At 38.5% G+C, this 21,230-nt stretch overlaps 1 protein-coding gene across 1 annotated transcript; it reads left to right on the forward strand.

Moving 5' to 3' along the window:
• Positions 1–4,168: 4,168 nt before the first annotated feature.
• LOC6647843 (odorant receptor 85c) lies at positions 4,169–5,460 on the forward strand. The gene is made up of 3 exons (XM_002069516.2): positions 4,169–5,128; positions 5,185–5,340; positions 5,404–5,460. The coding sequence occupies exons 1-3, from the start codon at positions 4,169–4,171 to the stop codon at positions 5,458–5,460; spliced, it is 1,173 nt and encodes a 390-aa protein (XP_002069552.2).
• Positions 5,461–21,230: the final 15,770 nt, after the last annotated feature.

Consider the following 21,230-nt stretch of genomic DNA (forward strand, 5'->3'; position numbering starts at 1 on the left):
AGTATATTCATGCATTTAAGTTGATTTAGCATTAAAGAATCTATATTGCTTCATCTTCAAACTATCTGCTCGTGAAATTTAATTTCAACTTGATGAAAAATTTGATTTGAAAAAATGCTTACATGATTTGGGATTGCTTTTCACTGGTGGCCCCTCAACCACAACGCTGTTCGTGTCATGTGCTCTCCAAAATTTTCATTTGCAAAATGCCGTTTCCGACTAATCAGAGGCCACAATTCGCGGCGCAATCAACTCAATGAAAGCAAAAAGGGAATGTGCGTTGGAGGCACTTGGCTTGGCAAAATGTTTGCATTTCGAGTACCCCCAGAGCAAGAGACAGAGCGAGACACAGAGAAGACTCTACTGCCAGTGCAATCAATTGGATTTTGGTTGTAGTTCATAAAGCAGCCCCGAGACTCCTCATCTCTCAGACCGATGTCGGTATTTTCATTTGGGCCTGAAACCTAAAGCACTTGCGATGTGGTCGCAAAGGATATATACAAATATTTCGTCGTTATTGTTTGCTTTCTGGCATTGCCATATACCTGTAGCTTGGGCTTACTTCAGCAAAGCCGTATCGCTTAAGTAGTTCATTTATTCCCATTCAGTGGCATAGCCTGCACAGGCAGAAAATCCTCAAAAAGACTAATTTGAAAAGTATCCTTGAACTCGCCGACAATCTCCTCTTTCTCGCAGTGTGAAAGTTGGAAGGGGGAGGATGGATTTTGTGTTAACTTCAAACCCTGCCTCTGCTATGTTTTTGCTGCTGCTATTGTGTTAGCTGCTTAAGAAAATTGCGGTTCCTTTATGTGATTCCCGCTTTTGGGGCTTAAGCTGGCGGTTGGCATGGAAAACCCCTCGGCATAGGTAAGAGGCGGGGGTGGGTGTTAATATGTAGGTATATGAAAACATACTTTAGCTCTGCGGCAAGGCACTTACTTAATTTATTTGAGGTGATGCAGGTTGTTTGAATAAATCTTTGCTTTTGACATGTCACTTGGCGCTAAATACGTACTTGAACGTAATGGGCAGAGGGCATGGGACAATGAGAGATGTTAACTTGTGTGTGACGCAAAACTTTCCATCCCCACAGGGGGCGCCCCAAGGAGGACATTTGCTCAATTTGGCAATTAGCCCTAAAAACTTGACCAGGTCGAGTTCCAAACATAATTGCTTGTAATTGCGAGAGGCTAGAGTAAAGCTCGATCCGGTCTATGTAGGTGCCCGGAAGCATTTTCAAATCAATTTAGTCAACGAGGCGTGCGTTTAATATGCAGCAAAATATACAAGAAAGGACTCTGACTTCCTGTCCCCCCACTCTCTCTCTCTCTCTCTCTCTGGTTTAGGTGGCCTTTTCACAGAGGGTTAGGCCAAAGTTCATTGGGTTGTTTGTTTTGGGACTAAACTGATGCTGCTGTCTGTTGCTGCTGTCTACATTGCATTGTCGTTGATATTAATAGAGATGCCTCAGTTCTAAGACGGTTCATTTATACTTAATACGCTACTGCCTACTGTCCTGCACATTCCCCACAATCGAAGTGTGTGTGTGTGGTTGCTCATTTCAAATGTGTTCAATTAAGCGGTAATAAATTGTTCATTTGCTCATTGGTGCGCATGGCCTTTACAATAGCAACAACAGGAATAACGGTAAGGATATCAGAGTAGAGCAGGAGCAGATGTACGACCAGCATCGTTGGCATTGTCGTCGCTGTAATATTTTATTGGTAGCTCGACCTCAATGATTTGGGTACGTCTGACTGTGTGTGTGTGTGTACAATTGATGCATATCCTGCCATTAACAAGCTTTGCATAATATACAATTAATTTTGTATAATACGTTTATTTTATTAATTGCCGTACTTTCCATTCCAACAAAGTATTGCCCTACCCAAACCCATTCACAGACATCCAAAAGGTTGTCCATTGATCACTAGAAATTGGTCTGGATTAGTCAGAATCAAATAACCGCAAAGGGCAAAAAGTCAAATGAGTTTTGCTCCCAACTAAAAAAAGCTACAAACTTTAGTCTAAGAACCGCATAGACTTCACATCAAATCGAAACTCTGTGGTTTGGGCGACCCTTTCTTTCCCTGTCCATGTGCACTATACAGGGCGGCTGCCACATCCACACTTCCGCAGCAAATGTGTCAAGTGTCACACATCCAAAAACAATTGCACACACACACACAGAGATAGAGATAGAGAGAGACAACCACCTACCCACCCACTCAGAAATGTTCCACCATGGACAGCAGAAGTTGCACTTGCAACTGCATTACAGCGTCTAGTTTCCGGGACTCGGGACAACAACTGAAACTGGCATGCCGATATCTGTGATATCTCTATCTTGTCATGCGGATGTTGTTACAAAATGTAAAATTAAATTTTATAATGGATTAAGACACTGTTGTCATTATCTTATTTTGCTTTCCCAATGTTTATTGACTCAGCTTGATTAAAGTTTCCTTTTAGCTTATCTCTCTGTAGATGGATTATATTCCAGTTTAGCTCTTAATTTGTTTTCAGTAGAAATAAAATATGCATTGCCCTTTACACAAATGCAATTATAATTCTAATCGTTAGAGATTTTCTAATTTCTGAAATCAGATTAAACTAAACTGTCTAAAACAATAGAATAAAGCTGAATTTGAATTACTAAAACTTTAAACTTCTTACTTGCTTGTAACTTGTTCTTGCTTTAAAGGGAAGACAATAAATAAATGTGTTTTCTTTATGCATTAATGAGCTTGGGGCAATGTATGTATATTCCAAATTCCCCATTCGAAATTCCTAATTCTAATGTTTACCATTTGGAGGTGATTGTTGCTTTTTATAACTTCCCATTTTGACTCTCATTTCTTTTATGCTTTTGTTAGGCAAATGTGTTCTTTTGGGCCTTCAAATCAATTCCCAAAAATCCCACACTAACTTGGTGACTACGAAATTAGTTACTCTGCTTGCTTATAAAAGTTTTCGACTAAAGTTAGACCCACAACCTTTGGTACACAATAAACTTGCCGGTTATATATGTATGTATATGTATATGTAAGTAGGTAAGTGCATCCTGTCTGTATGTGGACGGCACTTGAACATTCGAGAGTTGAAAAGTTTTATGTTGTTGTGTGCTATCCCCATGGGCTACCCCCCCAATGGTTTAATTGTATTTTCACTTGCAAGGATTCACTATAAAAAAGAAAGAGAAAAAATACAGGTACATGTGGAAATACGTATGTATATGGACTTCCATCAACATTTACCTTGGCATGGCTTGCCTTGCATTCATTCAAGCAATTTCACCTAGTGATAAATGGGCGAATCAGAAAAATGTACACAACGTCTGTGGTTTTTGGCTCTATGCTTTTGTTGTAACGCACCAATCGCAATGGCCTTTGTCTTTCAATATGGCCCAAATCGTTTTCCTTTTCGTTGTATCCGCTATCCGCAAAAACCAAAACCAAAAAAGAAATCACAAGTATTCGCTTTGTTTGCAGTTTGGTTACCTAGCTGAATCATTGCATACTTTCGCGGGTTCGTCCTTTTACTACTGTCCCTCTAGTCTCTTTCCACGCACACACAGACTGTTCGATCGACATCTCATCTACCTTTGTATACGTACCATACCATATAATTGGGCCAACATGTTTTGTGTGAGTAATTCATGTATTTGGTTCAGTGGATACGTCAAGTGTATTGTGGCAAAAGTTGAAGATTTAATTTACTTCAAGTACGTTGATTTCGATTCTTATTTTGATTCTGATACTGATTCGTTTTCATTTCATTTCGTTTCCCTTGCACTTATTTAAACATTTCAATTGCTTCTTTTTTTTTTTTGTGGTTTTTGCTTCCTTTTTGGGTTGGCAGCTATTATTATGCTTTCAACTTTGGTGGGTGGGACACACAGACCCAATCTTGGCTTGGGAGTGATCTATTGTGCCAAGAATGGGGGCGGGGCATGTTGATTGAGTTTGCCTAGGCATTGTCCATTTTAAATACAAATTACATGAAAACAACAATTAAATGTGTGCGTGATTGTAACCAAAATCGATATGAAAAAGTCAACATTGAAGTATGTAATTTGAATGCATAATAAATTCTATTCAAGGCCTATAAAAGCTGTTGACAGGCAAGACACATAAATATTAGTACTTTCAACATGCCACAAACGCACATGGATAACTTTCTTAAGTACGCAAATTTCTTCTATAAGGCCGTGGGCATTGAACCGTATGCAAGAAGGACACAAAGTTCCGGTGATGCCCTACGCAAGAGCATCGTTTATTGGGCGAATGTGATCAATCTGAGTGTCATAGTCTTTGGCGAGGTTGTCTATGTGGGTATTGCCTTTGCCTCGAATAGACCCGTTGAGGCCATAATGGTTATGTCTTACATTGGATTCGTGGCGGTTGGCATGAGCAAAATGATTATTGTGTGGTTGAAAAAACCAGATCTCAGCAAAATTATGGACGAGCTGCATGAACTGTATCCTCGTGGAGAGGTTAAACAGAGAGAGTATAAATTAGAGAGATATCTACGCTCCTGCTCTCGCATCAGTCTGACCTTTTCGACACTGTACTCCGTGCTAATCTGGACCTACAATTTGTTTAGCATCATGCAGTTTCTCATCTATGAACTGTGGCTCCAAAGCAGAGTTGTTGGACAGACTTTGCCCTATTTGATGTATACACCGTGGAATTGGGAGGGCAACTGGACCTATTATGTTATGCTCTTCTGTCAAAACTTTGCTGGTTACACCTCGGCGGCGGGTCAGATATCAACAGATCTTTTGCTCGTTGCTGTGGCCACTCAGGTTGTCATGCACTTTGACTATTTGGCAAGGAGCATTGAAGGTCATGAGCTTGCTGGAAATTGGGAGACGGACTCCCGTTTCCTGAGTGACTCTGTGCAATATCACGAGCGTCTCTTCAGCCTGGCTTCGGGTCTAAATGATATCTTTGGTGTGCCATTGCTGCTCAATTTCATGATCTCTTCGTTTGTCATCTGCTTTGTGGGTTTCCAAATGACTGTGGGAGTTCCACCTGACCTAATGGTTAAGCTAGTCTTATTTTTGGTTTCATCGTTGTGTCAAATTTTGTTGATTTGCTACTATGGCCAGCTAATTGCGGATTCTGTGAGTAAATTTCTATCAAATTCTGCTGTAATTTTATACCATTTTGTGTCCCACAGAGTTCTGGCATTTCATGGGCAGCCTACAAACAGAATTGGAACTATGCAGATGTGCGTTACCGTCGGGCTTTAGCCTTCATCATAGCTCGGGCACAAAAACCAGCATATCTAAGAGCCACCATATTCATGAGGATAACCATGGGCACCATGACTGATGTGGGTTTTAATGGCAAATATTTCATTTTGTTCGATTAATGATTGCTTTCCATTCATTTTCAGCTTCTACAAATATCATACAAGTTTTTTGCTCTACTTCGTACCATGTATGCCAAGTAGAATTCATTTTCGAGGGAAGAATATTAGAATCCTGTTGGTCAACTTTGTCGTGGAAATTAAATATAGTAATTAATCGTTTAGTTAGTGTCTGTATGATTAAATTTTAGTATGGGATATAAATTTAAAAAGATGTAACAGTGAATTGAAGCTATAATTATTAGATTAGATATGATTATTTCTTGAAGAAATACACAAAAAAACATTAACAAACAAAAATAACAAATTTTAACAAAAATTGTATTGCAAGATCTTCCATTAGATTTCTTAGAAAAATGTCGACTATTTTAGTTGGTTAACCAAAAAGTTGGTATGGTCATTATAATAATCCTTTCCTTTATCCTTTCTTTTTATGTTAATGATTTAATGTATTATAATGATTTTCTTATTTGTTTTTAAGTTCCGAATCCCAACATATTTGATCAAAAGGAGGAGTTTGTTGGTATGGTGAAGCTGTTGGTTAAAGTTAAATGGTTTCATGTGGCAAGTATTTTTTGTTTGGTTTATTTCTACTTTAGTTTTTTTGTTGGTTTGACATTCTTTTTGCCCTTTATCATACAGAATGTGCGCCAAATAGAGAGATGTCCAGCGCTAAATCTCAATCCTTTCAAAGGCTTAACTGACTCCTCTGACTTAATTATGCAAACGCATGCCCACACATCATTGTAGCGAAAAAAGGGTTCAGGGTTTTTCTCTTTTTTGCTTAGAGATATGTTTTTGTTTTTTTTTTCTTTTTGTTGGCTGTTTGTTCAGCATATGTACATATGTTTGTATGTAGATATTTATGTATTTTGTTGAAAATGCAAGGCGTAAGCTCAAACAGTTGAAGAGCAAATCTGTAACAAAAGAAAATTGAAAAAGGAAAAGCGGCAAATACTCGCCTTTTTTTTTTTGCAAGTACATTTTACGCTCGGTTGCTTCAAAGTTGTACTTATGAGTTTTCCGTTGTTGTTGTTGTTGTTGCTGTTACACACTATGCTAGACTTGCCCACTACCCGCTTCGCATGGTATCTAATGCAGTGCAAGAGGAGAACTTGATACATAGGGATCATGGGGAATGGAGGGCAGCAAGTAGACGGAACGGCTGAGCGGATCTACGCACTCAACAATATTAGCAATTTATGCGCTGAAGTGTGCCACGATGACGACGAGTGGAGCTCGATTGTGCCTCTAGCTGAGCTGGACGAAAAGCCCAGGCCAATCCGACAAAAAAAAAACCATTCCTCCACACACCGTTGGCATGACCAGCCACGATTACACTTTTCCTCTTCATATTTTTCTTTTTGTGTGTGTTGGTTATGCCAGAGGCTTTTCTTTTCGCATGTGTGAGATGAAATATATGAAAATGTTTTATGTGATTTTGACGAATTTTTACCATCACCTGCCCTGCAAAAAAAAACTAACGCTGCAACCACGTGCATAAAATATATTAAAAAATCTCTATATATTTTATTTTTAGCCCATGGTATGACAATTTTTTGTACATTTTTTTCCAGCACTACGAGTTTTCTTATTTCTTTTTGAAACACATATTTTTTTTTTTTGTTTGTGTGAGTGTGTGTATGTGAGGGGATATTTTTAGGGGATTTATTTTTCATTTTTATGAAATTTTTATAAAGCTCGCAAATGTGTTACATTTAATTTCTGGTCACGTTCCCTGTGATTTTCAAATGGCAACAAAAGAAAAAGATGGGGGGAGAAAAAAAAACTTTCAATATCTTACCTATTTTCCATAATTCAAGTCAGGGAAATCTTGTTTATTTACCTATGTCAATTTATGTATTTTGCTTTCAAAACTAATTCCAAGCGTTAGCAAAGAACAAGCAGGTCATATCAATTGTGTCTCATGTCAGCCGGGATAATCGTTGCGGGGGAACCAAGGGCCAAATTGTTAATACTAACTCTATTAGCAGTGTGCCGGAAATATAAATTTATTGAAATACATTCACAATATTAAAGCTTTTGATGGGCCTTGTTAACATTTGTAATTGTGTTAATTGCTCCATGCTATTTCAATCACAATCAATGACACATTTTTATGGTAAACACAATACAAGTAGAGCAAAAGTTAAAGAGAGATTTTTAATATTGGTTTAATTCCATTTTTTCCCCTTCTCTCACTTATCAAAACGTGCAAATAACTCAACAGCCGGGATAGATACAAACATAAAAGCGTTGGCTTTGGCATCTCCCCAGCTGGCGTTGGGGCGTGTTCAATGACCAAATATGCCCACACACATACACAATAACAAATGGTAAAAACACACACAGTCGGGAAAAAAGTAGAATAAAATGAAAATAAACTGTTGGCATTTGTGTAAAAAAAAAAGTAAGGAACAAAAGCAAAGGCAAACGACAAACGACAAACGAAAAAGAAAAAAAAAATTGACCCAATCGATGGGCAAACTCTTTCAGTGCATTATTGTTGTCGCATTTTGGGCATTTTGCTTTGTTTTTTCAATTAGCTGCCATTAAATTGAATTCAAATATTGAAACAATATGTTGCCTCGATTTCCTCTTAGCCTGGGCCCCCCCCAGGCCCCCGCGAAACCCTGCCAGTTGGGCTCACATTCAGGCCAGGGATTTTAGTTTCAGCTTAGCATTTGCCCTTTGCCCTTTCTACCTCACTTCCTCACTCTTTCGAACTGTTGGTGTGATTTATTGATTTCGAGTGCAATTTTTTCTGTTTTTCGTGGATCTCAATTTTGTTGTTTTTGCTGTTGTTGTCAAAAAGTTGACTGCGGCAAGTATTGCCATTTTCCATTTTCCTCTTTTTTCTTTTCTGTTTTTTTCGATAGCACGCTTCAGTGTCCACAAAAAATGTTTATAAAAATTTCTATGCAAATTTGAAAGTAACAAAATCGAAAAGCAAATAACCAGTAGGCTTTTTGTAACACCGACTGAAAGATACCCTTTAATAGATAGTTGGAAACCCTTTGCCTCCCTCATTAGTTTATTTTCATTGTGTAATTGTTGCAAAGTTTACTTTTATGTCAAGTCAAATAGACTTGGCTTGGACAAGGAGAGCGATTTGAGTTCTTTGATTGACTCTTTGATAGAGTATTATATTGTCTGTTGTTTCTGTGTCACAATTTTTTTTTTGTTCTCGTGTGAAATATTTCACTCTGGGCTTTGGGTAAAAGCCTAAAAATATAGTTTGGCTGCTAATGTTACTTATACGCACTGTGGGCTTATGTTTGCATTAGCCAAAATGGCTTCACATTTCATGAAAATAATTCATACAATCTATCAAGCGACTTTCTTTTGTCCGCTCAGAGTTATGACACAGTTTTGTTAATGTCAATCGAATGATTAGATTTTTTTTTGTCTATACCACATAGACCTTAATATTGCTTTTTGCCTTATTGATTTTGGTTGCCATAAATATTACTTAACTAAATAATTGCTAACCATTTGTGACAAAAAATCCTATATCATTTGATTTGAGAAATGTTTGAATGGCTAATTGCTAGTTTAAGTCAATGAATGACAACATATCGAGGGGGAACCAAGCGCAAATTTTCGTTTCATTTAACTAGCAAGCAAAGAACGGAAGAGTAAAGCAACTAAAATGAAGGAAGGGAAGTGAATGCATAAGTAGAGCTTAGGCCCTAAGTAGGTTGCCGGGCCGCACACAAAGCGGCCGCAAAGACACGCCGCTTGTATGGGCAAAGATAAGCAGTTGGATTTCATTTGCTCATTACTCAACAGCTTACAGTGAGATGGAAAAGGAGGCAAGCATATAGCACTGACTGTCTGACGGTTGGTTGGGTTGGCTGGGTGAGAGAAATAAATACTGAAATGGGCACATAAGAAATGCATGTGCACATTATTCATTTTTTACGCAGGATTACAACATAACGGCGCCAACGACGACAAGGTACACCCATCTAACCATCTACATACAAACATTCTCACATATGTACATATATACATAGACTTGTATGTACGTAAAAAGTTCTTTGAAGAAAATTTACTTACCAAGTTGAGCTGGTAGAGGGGAGAAAGGGTCTCGCTGCTGCTGCAACGGAAACGGAAGCGACATCCAAGTTTATGTTAAAGTTTGATGCAAAAACCCACACACTCTCTCACCTATCTAAGTAGCTGTGTGAAGCTGAAGAAAGTTTCAGTGGGTATTCCATCCTGCTAACTTCTCTACCTCATGAGCTTGTCGCCGTTGACTTCTGTGGCTATGTAAGTGTCGAGACTTGTGGTATATATGTGTGTGTGAGTGTGTGGATGTGTGTGTAGGTGTGCGTTTGTATAACAGGTAGAAAGGAAATTAAATCAGCTTCATGTGCAATGCACATCATTAGTATGTATAGAGAGAGCGGCTGAGTTAGCTTTTTGCAACATCCTCTTTGCTACCAAATAAGTATGCTACAGTTTTGTTATTATGCTTCAAAATTGAGTCTACATGGGTTTTGATTACACATACATACATACTCCATAAGCAAATTTCGATTATATATCCTGTCCTGTGTGTGTGTGTGGACATTCTTGAGTTTTGCCTTTGATAGGAGGTTCGTTTGTTTCTCTATTGAAAGTGCTTTTGCGTTCTTTACCATTTAAGCTGCCTTCTTATAACATTTATTTTTATTGACTGCAAAAAAAGGAAATGTCGCTTGCATTTTTCCATTTCACAAAAAGGACTCTAAACTGTTTGTTTGGTGGCCAGTAAGCGGCTTGCATAAGCTTTAAAAACGTCCAGGAACTCTTTTCTCAACTGCATTGCGTATGCTTTGCTTGGGTGGCCAAAGGCTGTGGAAGGCGGAAACCAGCCAGTCATTATATTATAACACCAGTGGCTTTCTCCTATCACTTTTCTTTTATGAAAAATGTGCACAATTGTGCAGAAAAATATATGTGAATATAATTCAATAGCTACAGAGGCAAACTCTGTGGTTTCTTATGTACTGGAATAAAAAAAATTAGTTAAAAAATCATAATATAAATAAATATATGACAGAGTTTCATGAAGTTCTATGATAATTGAGTAAGCAGGCCAAAGGATTGTTAGTACTTCAAGTAGTATTTTATCGCCATTGACATTAAGAAAATAATATTTACATAAAATGAAAACTACTTTCAGTTTTTAACAGTGTATTTGAGTATTAAAACTTATACCCTTTGAAGAACATATAATTGGACATTTATGCATACTTTATGCATTTAATGATGAGAAGAATCACATTAATGGAAACAAGTTAGGTTCATATTGTATTTAGGAATTCATATATGCATGTAGATTGTACAACCTTTTGTTGCTTAATTAGAAAAGTGTTTTGTACAAGGTTTGTGATATAGAATGGCATCAATAATATTATCAACAGCAAGTGCAAGTAATTTCAGTTTTGTTGACAAACTTGAGGCTTTTGTGGTAAGCCACCAAGAATCAGGTTGATGGTTCGTTTGCCACGCCCAAAACGCCTCAATGCCACAACGAGCCGGCAACGTCCTCTGTCAACTATCAATGCCAATGCAGGCGGACAGGCACTCCTTGCTTTGTGTTGTTGTTATTTTGTTGCTGCTGCTGTTGATGTTGGCCTTTACCGCTCCAGTTTTAATATCATTTTCGTTCCACTCCAGTTGGCATTTTAATTTAAGTTTCATTTTCAATTTAAGACTTTGACTTGCACAGCGGCTGCATCATGGCCACCCACACTATCTCGGCTCCTTCTCCTCTATTCAGGCCCACTGCATTCAATACATCCTTGGCCCCCTCTCTTCCCTCTCTCCAACCTCTCTCTACTGGTTGCACATCTGCATCTTTGTCTCAGTTGTTTTGTATTTTCGCGCTTTTACGCTTGTGGTATTGTGTGTTGTGCCCCTTTCCGAGGCGGCATTTTAAAATTTATTATTTGTATTTGCTGGCGTTTTGCTGTGGTTCACGCCCACAATATTTACAATTTTCAAAAAAAAAAAAAATAAAAGACCAACAAAACAAAACGAGTAAACGGGTTTGGCCATCTTGCCCGATCCGTAGTTGGCTTCGTCTTTGGACGTTTCTGCAAGGCAAGTTTTGCATTTTCAATTAGAAAAACTTTGCCATGGCAAATGCCTGACAATAATTGCGGTTGTTGAGCATATACAAAATAGGAGCGTGTTGGGAGGGGGGTTGTGGGGCGTGGCCGTTGTTGTCTCTGCTAATGCCTGGCATAATCAGTTAATGAGAAATACTTGTTGTTGTAATGAATTTTCTTTTGAGTTGCCTCTGCTTGTCCTTGTGGCGCATGACAAATAATTTATTGGCAGATTTTTAATTAAAAACTTTTCGTCGTTTTTTTTTTTTTGTGTCGTTGATTAAAAAACTCGATATTAATGTCATAAATTTGCATTTGTGTATGCATTATGATAAAACAATAATTATTCTGATTAAAATTATCAACAACTTTAAGAGAAAGAAATTCAATAAACCACTAACATTGTAAAAATTGTTGTATATTTTCATTATCTTAATGCATTTTTGACTCAATCTCTTAATCAGCTTTTAGTACCTACTTGAATATGTAAAATGAAAGGGTTATTAAAAAGATCAACTTTCGAATAAAGACATTCACTAAATTTAATGCATCGATTGTTAAATTATTTTGGGGAGTATAAACTACATTAATTTGGTATTTATCTTTAAAGGTTTTTACATTGAAGGCAGATGAGAGCTAACAATTTATTAACTACATAGTTGGAACGCACCTGACGCCGGTCTTAGTGTCATGTGTCAACTGCTAGTGAAGCTCTCCTCTAATTTATTAGTCCCGGAGGGCATGGTGCCTTTAACTTGGCCTGGACGACAGGTGTGTCTGCGTTTAGCTGCCTAAATAAATGCAAAATCTATAAACCCAAACGGTTTGGACTACCTTTTTTTTCTCTTTTATCTAAATATAATATGTATAAGTAATCTTTCTGTCTGACCATCTGCCCGTCGACGTCTGCTTTCAGCATAAAGATGCCCTTATCCACACACACTTTAATGTTGGCGTAGGCAAACCTAGAACAGGGGGATAGGAGGTTAGGAGGGTTGTTGTTCAGTGATCTGTATTATTTTCGTTTGAGCTGAGTGACAGTTGCGGTCCATTTAAGGCGACCTTTATGAATGATGTCTCTACTATCTCAATTTCCCTTTCTTTTAGGGTTGGGCGGGGGATGAGCTTTCAGTGGGACGTTTAAAATATGGGCAACAAATCATTGCCAGCTGGGATCCCTGCAATTGGGTTGAGTTTGTGTTATGCCTGAGTTGTTGTTGGGGGCGGGGGAAATTCTCCTCCTTTTTGGCGGTGTGGGGGCAATTTGCATTGCAATTTCTCGCACATTTTATGCTAAACGCCTGGCAAATTTTCGACCATCAACAATGCATCAGAGGCTGCCGCTGCTGCTGCTGCCATAGCTGGTCGTTGTACTGCTGCTCCTACTGTTGCTACTACAGTTGTTGCTGCAATAACAACGACAAGCAAACGTATCAAAACTGAACAACAACAGTGACAGCCACTGCAACAACCACGAGGCATTTGGCGAAAAATGCAACTGCTACAAATTATGTGAATTATGCGTTCGGCTGCCGCATGCGTTTGCATAAATTTTCCAACTGCCAACATAGCCTCGAGCATTGCAGAGCATCATCCTTGTTGCTTGGCATGAAGGAGGGTTGATGAAGGGGGGGATGCGGTATGGGAAATTCGCAACGCTCTTGCCACATATCTTGTCTAACAAATTGCATTCGAGTGTTTAACATGCGCCCAACAGGCGTTGATGTTGATGTGCGAAAAGATGCGAAGGACTTTTCCATGTTTTCGCCAAGTGTTGCAGTTACCGCAGCTGCCACTACAGCTGAAAATGTACGAGTTGATGTCTGTGTGTGTGCTTGTGTGTATATCCTGAATTGTCATAATTTACTTGAAGTGGCATTAATGGTCGAGAGATGGACAAAACAGCGAAAAAGTGCGGCAAATTTAAAAAAGCCACAAATGAAATCAAATCAAAAACTCAGCACAACATACGCACACAAACACACACACAAATGTATATGCACACACATACACAGATACAGTTGGCCGCAATTGCATGCATAATTGCATGAAATGGCCAAAATTTGATTCGAAAATGTTGCATACTTTCGGGCAGGGCGGCATTCAGCTGCTGCAACCATTGAAAAGTCACACGGCGCCAATGGAGAGAGATCAAAAACAAAACCCAATTTCTGCAAATTTAATATGCCATAACGAATACATTCACAAAAACCTCACAAACACACACACACAGACACTCACGCACACATCGTCACGCATTTGAATTTAATTAAAATTCGCAGTTATTGGCCAAAAAGTATTGAATTTTTTTCGCGTTTTGTTTCTCTTGCTGTTGATGTTGTGCCCTTGTTGGGCAATTTGATGGCATTTGTAATTAAATTAGGCTTACATGGTTGGCCAACACACGCATAAACACACTCACACTCACACACACACAGATACATAAAATTTGCTACTGTGTTCAGCAAACAAAACAGACGATTTAATTATAAATTGAAATTAGATGATGAAATAAATTGGAAAAAAAAAATTATGTATGTATATGTACATTGAATGTAGACATTTTGTGTAACACAAAGAGTAACGAATACCCATAAACAATTTGTCATTCTGTTTTCGATATCATTTGAAATAGAAATGTAAAAGCAAGTTCGATTATTGTTTATTTTTTTTCGCAATGGCTGTCAATATCATATTTCTATATTTTTATGTTCAACTTGCATCTGCAAATAAAAATTCTACGTAAAATTCAATATTGCACCTTTAAGAAAATGAATGAAAAAATTAATTAAGAAAGTTAAAAACAAAAATGATTGTCGTTGTTTCAATTAACATAAAATATATTCTCAAAATATTAAATCATTGAATCATTAAATCAATGCGAAAAATCGCCATCGCCAATGATTGTATACAATTGTTAATTGTACAATTTCATTAAAGCGTATGAGAGTTAAAATCGTTTTTAAATTCAACACTCGTCCCACGTACGTATACATGTTTGTATGTATATGTAAACATGTAAACACATGCACGAGCTCAATTATTGAAATAGTATTTTACATAAATATTTATCATAGATTAGAAAAGCTTAGCCCAGCGCCATGCAAATAATTATATTATAAGCCGAAAATTGCACAAATATGGCGACAACAATCAACTGTATTTATATATAAATATATTTAGTATACATACACTAACACAAAAAGTTGATTCCTTTAGCCATAGCATGAAAGTCAACTCTAAGTTGATTTGTTGATTAGGATAAAGGAAAGTATTGATTTTTCAGATGTTGTTAAAGTGATAAAGTTACAAAAATATTGTTGATATGTAAAAATATGAAGCGAAATCGAAAAAAGGAAATGTTATTTATTAATTTTAAAAGCTAAAACAGCTTAAATATGGGTTGCTATTAATTGATTGCTTAATTGCTTAATTGAGGCAAATTTTTTTTAGAAATTATTTGCCAATGATTTTTATTAAAACTTGGCCGGCCATTCTCTCTGTTCGAAATTTTGATTTACCTTCCTTTGACAGTGATTGATTGTCATAAAACCAAATAGAAACTGTGACCAATCTTAAAACCAATCTTCTAAATTTTTTGATTACTTAATCTTCGTTTTTACTTTTTATGAACCGTGTCTGAGGTTAGGGCTGTGTAAAAAAATGGACTCTCGAGGTATTCCTTCTTAAACTTTGCCTCTGTTCAAAAGTAAGTCAAAACTTAAACTACAAAGTTAGTGTAAAACTTTCTTACTTAATCAACCGTTATATAGTTCCATAGCAGAGGATAAAAATAATCAAATTTGACTGCAGTTTGAGCAGAAGGCGCTACATATCGTCTTTAATTCTTATAAGACCATAATTCTTGTACCAACTGATATATATACTTTATTTGGCTTGAATATCATCAATTTACTGTATTTCAATCAAAAAACCTAAGGTCCTTGTCTTTTTTTCGAAACAAAACTCTAATTTTTGTTGAAAATTTTGTTATATAGCTTAATACGGCTAAGAATCCAGTTAAAATAAAATGTTCTGATGTTTCCCAAGACAAACTAATTAGACTCTTTCTATTTGTCCTTCGATGATTAATTTTACGAGTCTATAAACGATTTCTAAATAGATTAGTCTGTTTGCACTAATCAATTGGTTCATCGAAATAAGTTTTGATATATAATTTCTTTAATTATAATGAACCAATTATGTATTATTGAGTACCCTGAATTTGATCTTTATGTATTTTATGAGTCGTAAAAATGGCAGAGTATGCGTTCCTTTCAATAGTTCGTAAACATTTTCAGTTTCTATTAATAGGAAAAATTAATTACACTGTCGAATGTTGCTAAAATACCAAAAAATTTAATTATAATTATAGTTTATATTTCTCACTGTTGGAAAAATAATTCAATGCACTTTTATTTTCTGCGGTTAATTTAAATTGTATATCTTCTATATATTTGGCACTTAATTGAGATTTTTGGCAATTGATGCGATACAATTGTGGTGATTGGCTTAGCTGGTCAATTCGATTGTTATTAAACAATTTTTATGAGCCGCAAATTATAAGAATATTTAATCATTAGTTGATCATTTTGTGGGTCTTTTGGGGTTTCTGTGTGTATACAAAACTAAAATGTGCAGCCCAAAATCGAGCGACCTAGATATCACATCTATATACTTATATGTATGTATGTGTAGGTCTGTAGCAGCAAAAATGTTGACAAAATTTTAATTACTTTTTAGCAGCTGCTTTAGCCAAGTTGGCGTTGCAATTAAGACTGGAATTTATATACACAAACACACACATATACATATAGTATGCATGTATGTGTGTGTATATTTTGTATTATTTATGTTTGGGGTAAAAACAAGCAAATATTAATGAAACAAACAATTATGTACACATAGAAAATGAGAATGAGAGAGGGAGAGCAAGAGGGAGAGGGACAAAGGACACACTGAGAGGCCTCTGTTGAATTTAGCGCGCATACGCCATGTGAGCCGTCAGTTGCTGTCATGTAAGTGGGTCGACAACTAGTTGCTACTGCAGTACAAGAATTCTCTACAGTTTTGTTACAATTGCCTTTTACAATTTCAGCACAATTAATTTAAAAAGTGAACTGCCAACAGTGGCACACTTATTGCTTCTTCTATGTTCTTTTATTTTTCATTTTTTTGTGTGTTTGTTGGTCATTTCTCAAGTCTGACAAATCGGTCCGGCTGCATCCACACGATAGATTGTTGTAGTCAGAGTACAAAAAGCTGTTTGTCTTCTGCTGCCTCCTCAAGTACAAGTTGAATGTACATCTCTGAGAATATGTGTGTGTGTGTGTGTTAGACAATTGTCATTCTGTCACTTGACTTCAAGTCCCCTAGTCCATGTCCCTGTGACAAACACAAAGCACAATGCCAGCCACATAATGAGCAACCAAAAGGGCAAAATAAAATAGAGTAAAAAGTAAAGACAGCCAACCAACCAAGTTGTGGAAAATTTTTTAATTAAAAAATTGCAAGAGGACATTATGCAAAGTGCTCGCTGGGCTGCTGCCAAAGCGAATCTCAGTCAATGCCGCTCAAAACAAAAGACAACTCAGCTGACAAGAATCTCGACTCTGTCCTTGAATAGAATGCAACGGCAACGGCAACCGCAACGGCGGCAACGTCTCAGCTCTTGGGTAATGAAAATGTCAACATGGCTTAGCAAGGGCAAATGGGTGATGGGTCGATGGGGGGGGGGCTGGTTTTTATTTTCTTTTATAAGAATTTATTAAAATTGACATTTTTAAGGGCCATCATAATAGTAATTATATACTGATGGCTGACAGGACGGAGAATGCGAATCCCTTGCACTCTTGTAGTCCATGCCGGGCATTGTTGCTGGCTGCCTGTTCTTGAGTAGAGGCTCATTACGTGTCCACAACCGCATCAGAATGACAACAGCTGATCCTATTGTGAGTCCTGGCCATTGTTATGTGCGTGTGTGTGTGTGGTGTCACCTGGCCGCGCGACTAATGGCCGACCAGAAGTGCTTCATGTCGTGGTCACTGGCAACGTCAAGAGCAACAACATTGGCTAAGCCATTAATGGCTCCACTTTAATGGCCCGTGGAAACCAAAAAACATTCCACTCGAAGAAAATACACCAAGCTTGTCAACAATATTCGATATTCTTTACAATTATTTTTGCAACCGTCCTTGATGTGACGTGTAATGTAGACCAAGTTAATAATTTTTCAGAAACTTGCCTTTTTTAAAAACCAAAGCTATTATATTTCCTTATTGATGTATTTTTTTTTGCAGTTTCATCTTCAAAGAATTTCATTTGTGTGCATTTTGGGAATCCAAAATTTGGTAGCAGATAATGCCTTAAGGTTTCCTTTAACAAACAAAGCCTCAAATTAGCACGCCGGCTTTGGATAATTTAGTGCGCGTTTGGCTTTGGTTGGTGGTAGCTGCAAAGGCCAACAAACCGCAACAAAAGCCACGTAACATGGCCAATCTGTGGAGTTCATAAAAGTGTCAACAACTTGCCCTAGGTCCAAGGCAGCAGCAGCATTAGCTAGTAACAAAAAAAAAAAAACTGGAGAAATGTCCAGAAGAGAGATGGGTATGGGGGAGAAAGCTGCGTTGACCGCTGATAACGCAAAATGGTCAACATCATACCCACACACACACACACACACAGAAGCATATATGGTTGGCTAACTAACGCGCATTCGTTAGGGGCCACGTTAAATGGCACTGCCTGTCCCACAAGCCGTACACGAGAGGCAAGTAAAGGAAAGGAAAGGCAAAGCAAGGGCAGACCAGGCCAATAGTTGCTTATTTTTCCTTTGTTGCCACCAACGCCACCGAGGCAATCAACGTCCCAGCTAGCATTTCACATGCACATCGCGCTGCCGTCTTATCAGAGAGACAGAGGTGGTATCCTCCTCTATCTACTTTGTTGTTCTTGCCGTTATAGCGCGTTGGTTGTGGTTGCGTCTGCATTTCTGTCTATGCCTTTGGTGTGAGTGTGTGTGTCTGTGTGTGTGTGTGTGTGTGGCATAAAACCAAACATTGCCGCCACCTTTAGTGCTTCATTTTGCTTTGTTTTTGCTGGCCTCAGCTACATCTATACTTTTCCAGCTCCAGCTGCAGTGTGTAGTAGACGTTGTTGGACTGCAACCGGATGTTGTATACATTTTTTGTTCGTCCCTTTAGACTATCAGGACAACATGTATATACATATATATGTATATATATATACGAGGAATTCCTGATTTATGCAATTTTATGCAACCACAAAAGTTACTGCTACACTGAGCTGACACATGTTACCATGACTTCTGTCCAAGCTGGGGAGGATATTCATTGAATTCTCGAACCTTGTACTTTATGTGGATCCGGATGCGAATGTGGTTGGTAGTAGAGCGCCTGCTGCTGTTGCAACTGGTCCATAACTCTTCTTAGTGAAGAGTCAAAGTCAAAGTCAGCATCGGTCAGCTGCTTGTGGCACTTCGTTAGCCGCCTTTGTGTGGCTCCTCGCTTGCGGGGAGCGGATGGAGGAAATGAAAAATAAAAATTGTAATGAAGTGCCCTCTTGCTGAGGCAGCAGCCAATTAAATTTGCTGACTATCAAAGGCCAAAGCGAATAGTTGAGTGGTGAAAGAGAAAGGTGAGTGTAATGCGAAAATAGCAACTAATTGAAGAAAAAACTAGCAATATAAAATGCAAATACCTATACATATATAAAAAGTATAAAGTTATTTTTATTTAGCAAAAGGAAAAAAGTAGCTTTAATGCTTTAAAAACTCATTCCAGTATCAAATCGAGCGACGAGCCATGGGCAATGTGATGCGAAAATTGTCATATGTAGATTTATAGGGAATGATAAGAATAATATCAACTATGCCCTAGGGTTACACACACACACACCCAGCGAATACACACACACACACAAACAAATGCAAAGTTGACTTTATGTGTTACTAAATGTATTTCTTTCCCACACAGCCAATGTTGATGGCACATTATGCCACATGACGCCCCCTAAATTACGTATACGCAATGTAGTAGTCGGTGCCTCAACATATCTGGTACTTAGTGGACGCCATAGTGGCCATGGCCCACTCGTTTGCTTGTCAAGTGCACAATTTAATGTAGAACTTAATATCAAAACTGGACACTTTGATCGTAGTTGGCGATTAGATTTCCGGCTTGTTTATGTTTGTCTCTGACAGGGGGGTCCTTCCTGCTCATGAGTGTGTGTGTGTATGGGATATTATCATGTGTATGTGTATACATAAGGATGTGTTTGTGTCTCTGTGTGTGTTTGTAATATGCATTTATCTAGCTTTTGCTTCTTCTCTTCCTCTTCACCCACCTCCCTCCCCTTTTGGTTGTACCCGTCTGATGCCGTAATAAAGTGTAGCGGAAGTTGGACATATTGGTTTTTAATATTGAATTACTTGTTTGTCTGGGTAACTTTGAGTGAAGCTAAGCAATCAGAGACCAGATTAGATATTTTTTTACTCTCTAGGAAGTTTAACCATCATTCGACGAGTCTTTGAACTATAGAGAAATGAAGTTAGCTTAGTATGCCCCGTAATTCTCTGTGTTGGGTGGCAGTAGCCACCAATCATACGCGAAAATGGATTGTGTTTACTCTCGTAATAATCGCTTTGCCTGAGTCAGCTCAGCTTACCGAATAAATTCCAGAGAGCCGACCCAACCCAATTTTAAAACAACAAACGACACCATAACAACGAGATGGTGCCAGATTCGAAGCAGGAGTGGCTACTGGCCAAATCGGTCTGGCCAATTCCTACCCCCCCCCAACCCCCCAACCCCCAACCCCCCAACCTCCCAACCACCCCGCACCTATTTTGAGTCCGTGGGCAGTGCCGTTGTCAGCAACGAGCCGCCCAATTGGCGCCATTTATTTACTTGTTTGTTTCAACTTCCGTTCATTGCCACGCCGCAAAAAGTGTAAGCTTCGTACCTACGGAATCAGTGGGAATCAGTCCCTGTCCAAAAAACCCCTCTCTCTCTCTCTCGCATTTCCGCAGCCATTAGCCGACAAACTTCATTTGTCATCTCATTTTTCTGCACGCTCGACAGTTTTCTTCCCTTTTTGCGCTGCGAAATTTATGTAAACGGACATTCTCGTATTCCCGTTCGTTGCCATTCCGACAAAGTCCAGTCTGAGGTCCACCTACACCATCGTCTCGGTCGCAATCGCCCGTTGTGGTTATGATGACATAAAAGGCGCTGCTGATAAAAACGGGGGGGACAAAAAGGCAAACAAGGCAATCGTAGTAGTAGGGTAACAAAAACAATTCTCCCGAAGCGATTCTGATCTGCTCGCGCGCGGCATTGGGGCATAATCACTACCCCTTTGCCCCATTCTCTTCTCGTGGTCCTCTCGCCGAGCGCAGCCGGAAACGGAACGTTAAATGCGCCGCCCGGAGACGTAGAAACAGTTGACGATGGCTGTGAAACTGCGGACTGAGCGTGCAGCGGAAATAACATGCTGTGATTTAAGACTTCATTTTGTCGGCACCATGACCCCCTTAAAGGACCCCCCCTTCCATATACTTACCCAACACTAAAAGCAGCTTCCACCAAGCAGCTTCGACCCTTTTTTATTTCAGTTATAATTACAAGGCTGAAGTAGTGTTGCCTTCTGAGCCCTGAGAAATGGTCTGAGATGAGGAGGGAGGGCGGAGAGTGGGATGGTGGAATGGAAAATGGAAAATGGAACACTCCT

Source organism: Drosophila willistoni, chromosome 3R (genome assembly GCF_018902025.1).
Source record: "Drosophila willistoni isolate 14030-0811.24 chromosome 3R, UCI_dwil_1.1, whole genome shotgun sequence".
NCBI lineage: Eukaryota > Metazoa > Arthropoda > Insecta > Diptera > Drosophilidae > Drosophila > Drosophila willistoni.